Raw genomic sequence first — 5515 nt, 5'->3', positions numbered from 1 at the left:
CTTATATTGCAGAACACAAATTAACACCTTCATAAAGGAATTTTCAGAAAACCTAATGAATATTTCTCATGCCAATGGTTATGTGATAATACAGAATGCAAAAAGGCTGCATACTGAGTTCCCATTGAATAAGTAGAAAATGAGGGTCCTACTAGTAAAGTACATGTAATACAGAAAAACACTTTCCATGCTACGCAGACGCAGTGTCTAATTTGTCTGGCTTTTAATACCGCTTATATGACTCTAACACCAACAAGTATTTATTTAGAAAATAAGAAATGTGGAGCTCTAGCTGTCGCATAAAATTTGAATCAGGTCTCCTGAATACAAAAGCTCCAACTTGACTGGGAAGTTGTTACAGTACATCAAAATCATAAATTTAGAAAAACATATCAAAAATAGCTTCCTCGAACAAACAACCCAACTCAAATAACACTTTTGCCCGAGGAGCAGTACGACCAAACAAGGACCCATGCGCTGCCCTTAACTTATAGGGTTAGCAAAAATGAGTCTGGCACAATAAATAAACAGTGACATCATCCCACACATAAAAATCAACACAAAAGCAAGCTGAATAAAATATAGCAGGTACAAAAAGGATTTAATACCACACTCTCAGTTATTTCATTTTTTTTCTAAAATTTGTCTGAAAGCATTAAAAACTCTTCTAGAGTAGCGGAAGATAATGTCTGGTGCAAGCACCAGTAGTGGTCATCAATAAAAATAGGGTTACCTTCACAAATCATAGAGAGGAAATAGAAAGGAGAAAAATCCATTAAGAGGTAGCCTTTGTTACAGGCGAAATGCTGGCTGCTTCTTCCCGTACAACGTTACTACAAGCAGGGCACGTGAAAGGCTCAGCAATGTATGTAATCCAGAAAGGGGAATGGTTATAAACTACTCCACCTTATAGGCTTTTGGCAGCTTCGATGACCTTCTCCGCAGTTAAACCGAATTCCTTGTATATCCTCCCAGCAGGAGCGCTTGCGCCGAACCGGTCGATGCCAATTGCCTTTCCCTTGCTCCCAACAAACTTCTCCCACCCAAGAGTTGCCCCCGCTTCAATGCTAACCCTAGCAGTCACAGCAGCTGGGAACACGCTTTCTTTGTACTCCTCCGATTGCTCATTAAACAGCTCCCAGCAAACCAAAGACACAACACGCACCGTCTTCCCCTCCTTCCTCAGTTCATCTGCAGCCTTAGCAGCAATTTCAAGCTCAGAACCGGTCCCAATCAGTATAAGATCGGGCTTGTTACCGGTTGAGTTGTCTGAAATGATGTATCCTCCCTTCTCAACTCCTTCAATCGAAGAACCCGCAAGCTGCGGAAGCTTCTGACGAGAGAGCGCCAAGATCGACGGCCTCTTCCTGTTGAGGACTGCAACCTTGTATGCCCCAGCAGTCTCATTCCCATCAGCGGGTCGGAGCATTAGGATATTGGGCATGGCCCGGAAACTAATGAGATGCTCAATGGGCTGATGCGTTGGACCATCTTCTCCGAGCCCGATGGAGTCGTGGGTCATGACATAGATGACGCCGGCCTCGCAGAGGGCAGATATGCGGATGGCAGCCCGCATGTAGTCCGTGAAGACAAAGAAGGTGGCACAATATGGGATAAGGCCTGGGCTGTGGAGGGCAATGCCATTGCAAATGGCGCCCATCCCATGCTCGCGCACTCCAAACCGTAGGTTCCGTTCTTCAGGCGTGTCCTTCTGGAAGTCACCAAACATCTTCAACAGTGTCATGTTGGAGGAAGCAAGATCAGCACTGCCACCAATAAGGCCGGGGAGGACTTTGGCCAGGGCATTTAAGCACTGCTGCGAGAGGTTCCTTGTAGCATCTGCCGAGCTCTCAGGGGTGTATTTCTGAGCAGAAGATGAATCCATGGTAATGAATATATCTCAACTACATGCATCTTTGAATGATGAAACTAGAAGCTGTGCCTCTACTTCAAATGAGATGATAATGTAGCCACCAATAAAGTTCTTACCGACAAGGAATCCACCATATTCAGTAAATCAGCAATTTCACCCCATTACCTCAAATGCTCCAATTTTTTGAGATAATCTTACACGCACTACTGGTATTTCTAACTATGATAATTATGCACAATATCAATTTATTGAGCTAATGGAACGAAGTTGTAGTGAAAAGATTTCATGAAGCCGAACAGGATGGACATGGTAGCTTCTTAGAACTATTGAGATTTAACTAACTAAAGAGAGTCCAACTCTTTAGCTCCTTAAAACTACAACAATTAACATATTATATAGCTCACATATGAACATAGGTGGAAATGATACGGTCAAATGAATAGCTATGAAGCACGAATACTTCAAATTTCATGTCGTGCCCGTATCGGATACGTATCGGATACCGATACGCGCCCGATATGCGCCCGATACGTGTCCGATACGGGAATTAAGTATCCGGCATTTTTAAAAAATAAAAAAATATCGGATACGGCTCGGATACGTGAGGGATACGGGGGGATACGGGGGGATACGTTTTTAGTCTAAAATAATCGAAACTTAAATTTTTTTTAAAAGCTCATGTCCAAACCTATTGGAAAGAAGGAAAAGAGTGAGAAAAACGCCAATCTCTGTTCAATTTATCATTTCATCTATCTTTTTGCTCTTGAATGGTAGGAGGCGCTCCCTCTCGTTCTATCTTCACACAGCATTTACACTCTTTCATCTAATTTGTCAACCTAGCATTAAGCAACAAAGGCTATAGAAAATATAATTTTTTTTCTTCTCTATTAAATTGTTAGCATATTTTTTTATTACTATTTTAATAATAGAACTAACAAAACAGACATATATATTGAATAGCTAATTATCTAGTTTGTGCGACTACATATCTATTGTTATCATTTGATCAAGTTGGATGATAGTTGGTTTGATACTTTTTGAATTATTATTTTATATAATTGATTATCTTTTTTTATGAACATATGTAGAACAATTATACAAGTTAATGCATATTAGAATATATTCCTTAATATAGTCCAAATATTTTGATTGTTCTCAATATATCATTACATATAATTAATATATATTTAAATATATTTAAAATAATATTTTATTTAAGTATGTCCCGCATATAGTATTCTAGAAGTTTTAGGAAATGCAGTATCACCGTATCCGTATCGTGTCGTATCCGTATCTGTGCAACATAGATGAATACTTACAGGAAGAGCATCAGCCCATCCAGCAGGCAATTCCCCCGAAATGATAGTCTTTAAATCTGCCGCATCCTCTGGGTACTTCTTTTCATACTCGCCAAATTTGGCATTCCACTCAGCCTCGAGAGCTGCGCCTTCTGGGACATGGCGACTCCAGTGACTGGAAAAAGCAAGAATTAGTGAGCTATTAGTTCTGTATAGCTCAATTTGACAGTGTTATTAAGGTGGGCAAACCAAATTAGGCATACCTTTTGACATCTTCAGGCACATGGAAAGGTTCATACGGCCATCCAAGGTTCTTCCTCGTTGCATCAACTTCCTTCGCACCCAAAGCACTTCCGTGCACACTGTATGTGTTTGCCTTGTTCGGAGACCCATAGCCAATGGTAGTGGTCACCTAAAAAGAAAAGCAATCAGTAAACAAGATTTTAGTAAGAAGAACACAGCATTATCCTATGATTAGATATAAGCATGACAATGAACATACCTTGATCAATGTGGGCTTATCTTTGACAGCCTTTGCTTCCTTGATAGCCGCACGGATATCATCGTATCCTGTGTTTCCATCCTTCACCCAGATAGTGTGCCACCCAAGAGCTTCAAATCGGGCACTCACATCTTCAGTAAAAGCAATCTCTGTGTCTCCATCAATGGAGATGTGATTGTCGTCATAGAAGGCAATCAGTTTCCCAAGACCCAAGTGACCAGCCAGAGAGCAAGCTTCATTTGAGATGCCCTCCATTTGGCAACCATCCCCTACTATGACATACCTACACCAATCGCTCTATCATTAAGAAGCAAGCATAAATTTTATAGATGTACACACAACGTCGACGACAAGGGAGCAAAAAAAATGTACGTGTAATGGTCGACAATCTCATTATCAGGCTTATTGAAACGGGCAGCAAGATGTCTCTCAGCAAGCGCCAAGCCAACAGCATTTGCAATACCCTGACCAAGAGGGCCTACAGAAAAAAACAAGCTAAGGCTTTAGTTTTCTTAATGGAAAAATAGGAAGTAACTTGTATCAGCTTAATCTCAGGAACTAACCGGTAGTAACTTCAACTCCAGGTGTTTCAAAGTTCTCGGGGTGGCCGGGAGTCCTGCTTCCCCATTGTCGAAAGGCCCTCAAGTCTTCATCCTGTTAAAATCCCACAGGAAGGATCAGAAGCTCGATGATGAAAGAGGAGCTTAGGATTCAGATATTCGTTTTATCATTACTGAACCATCAAAACTCTACGTAGGTAATAGCAAATGAAAGCGTAATTGTTCCGGAAACAAGTATATAACGGACAGAGGTAAGTAAACAGGGTCATCACAAAATATTAACACGATGGCTCGGGCGCATGGGCTAGCTCAGACGAACCATGCCACACAGGAGAGTTAACAGACTAACAAAGGAGAATGTATATACGTCGCTAAAATGGCAGATGTGAGAATTCAACTAAACATCTCCCGGAACGGAAAACTGAGGAAGCTTAGGACTAGCGTTAACTTCGACACCATGTTATGCAGATTGAGGGGATGAGATGGAAGAAGTAGCAGCTGCAGCAGTACGGCAGCGACGAGACAGAGGTAGAGATGCAGTGACGAGACAGAGATAGAGATAGAGATAAATGGATGGACAGAAGGGATGGGGGTGGGGGGGACCTTGATGCTGTCGTAGCCGGCGAGGTGGAGGAGGGCGTACTGGAGCATACAGCCGTGGCCGGCGGAGAGGACGAAGCGGTCGCGGTTGAACCAGTAGGGGTTCTTGGGGTTGTAACGCATGACCTCGTCGTAGAGGATGTGGCCCATGGGGGCGCAGCCCATGGGGAGGCCCGGGTGCCCCGAGTTGGCCTTCTCCACCGCGTCGATCGCCAGGAACCGGATCGTGTTCACTGACTTCTCCAGCACCTCTTCCGTCGCTCCAACTTTCTGCCCCACCGTCTCCACCGCGGCCGCCCGCACCCCAACACGCCTCCTCGGACGCGGCGGAGGCGGCGAGGCGGCGTTCAGGCGGCGGGCGGGCGAGGTGAGGGCGCGGCCGCCGAGTGAGCTGAGGCGGAAGGCGGCGGGGAGGGCGAGGCGGTCGGACGGGGTGGAGCCATGGGGGGCGCCGTGGGCGGCGACGGCGCGGCCCACCAGGGCCTGCGCAGCGGCGACGGACGACGACGCGGCCATTTCTTCTTTTTTATGTTTACGTGTTCAGAGTCGCCGACGACTTCGTTGCTGCTCCTGGTGGCGCTGGTGTTGTATTTCTCTCTTTCTCTCTCTCTCTCGCTCACCCACCCGCTCGGTAGGTGGGATCTAGAGGCGGGGGGGAGGTGGGAGTCTCCTTTTTCTTGGG

General features: G+C 44.7%; 1 protein-coding gene across 1 annotated transcript; it reads right to left on the bottom strand.

Annotated features, from left to right (window-relative positions):
- Window positions 549-5515, bottom strand: LOC109727709 (transketolase, chloroplastic). The gene is made up of 7 exons (XM_020257893.1): window positions 4837-5515; window positions 4237-4327; window positions 4046-4151; window positions 3674-3956; window positions 3435-3583; window positions 3193-3346; window positions 549-1864 (listed from the first exon to the last, which is right to left on the bottom strand). Exons 1-7 carry the CDS (start codon window positions 5347-5349, stop codon window positions 908-910), a joined length of 2253 nt encoding a protein of 750 aa, XP_020113482.1. The 5' UTR covers window positions 5350-5515; the 3' UTR covers window positions 549-907.

Source organism: Ananas comosus, linkage group 22 (genome assembly GCF_001540865.1).
Source record: "Ananas comosus cultivar F153 linkage group 22, ASM154086v1, whole genome shotgun sequence".
Taxonomy (NCBI): domain Eukaryota; kingdom Viridiplantae; phylum Streptophyta; class Magnoliopsida; order Poales; family Bromeliaceae; genus Ananas; species Ananas comosus.
This window is presented reverse-complemented; position numbering and strand designations above follow the sequence as displayed.

Bases quoted from the DNA above. Each gene is read 5' to 3' on its own strand.
- LOC109727709 (XM_020257893.1), bottom strand. From the start codon at position 5,349: ATGGCCGCGTCGTCGTCCGTCGCCGCTGCGCAGGCCCTGGTGGGCCGC. The intron at 4,152-4,236 runs GTTAGTTCCTGA...TTTTTTCTGTAG, and splicing joins TGGAGTTGAAGTTACTACCG to GCCCTCTTGGTCAGGGTATT. The intron at 1,865-3,192 runs GTAAGTATTCAT...TCTTCTGCTCAG, and splicing joins GATGGGCTGATGCTCTTCCT to AAATACACCCCTGAGAGCTC.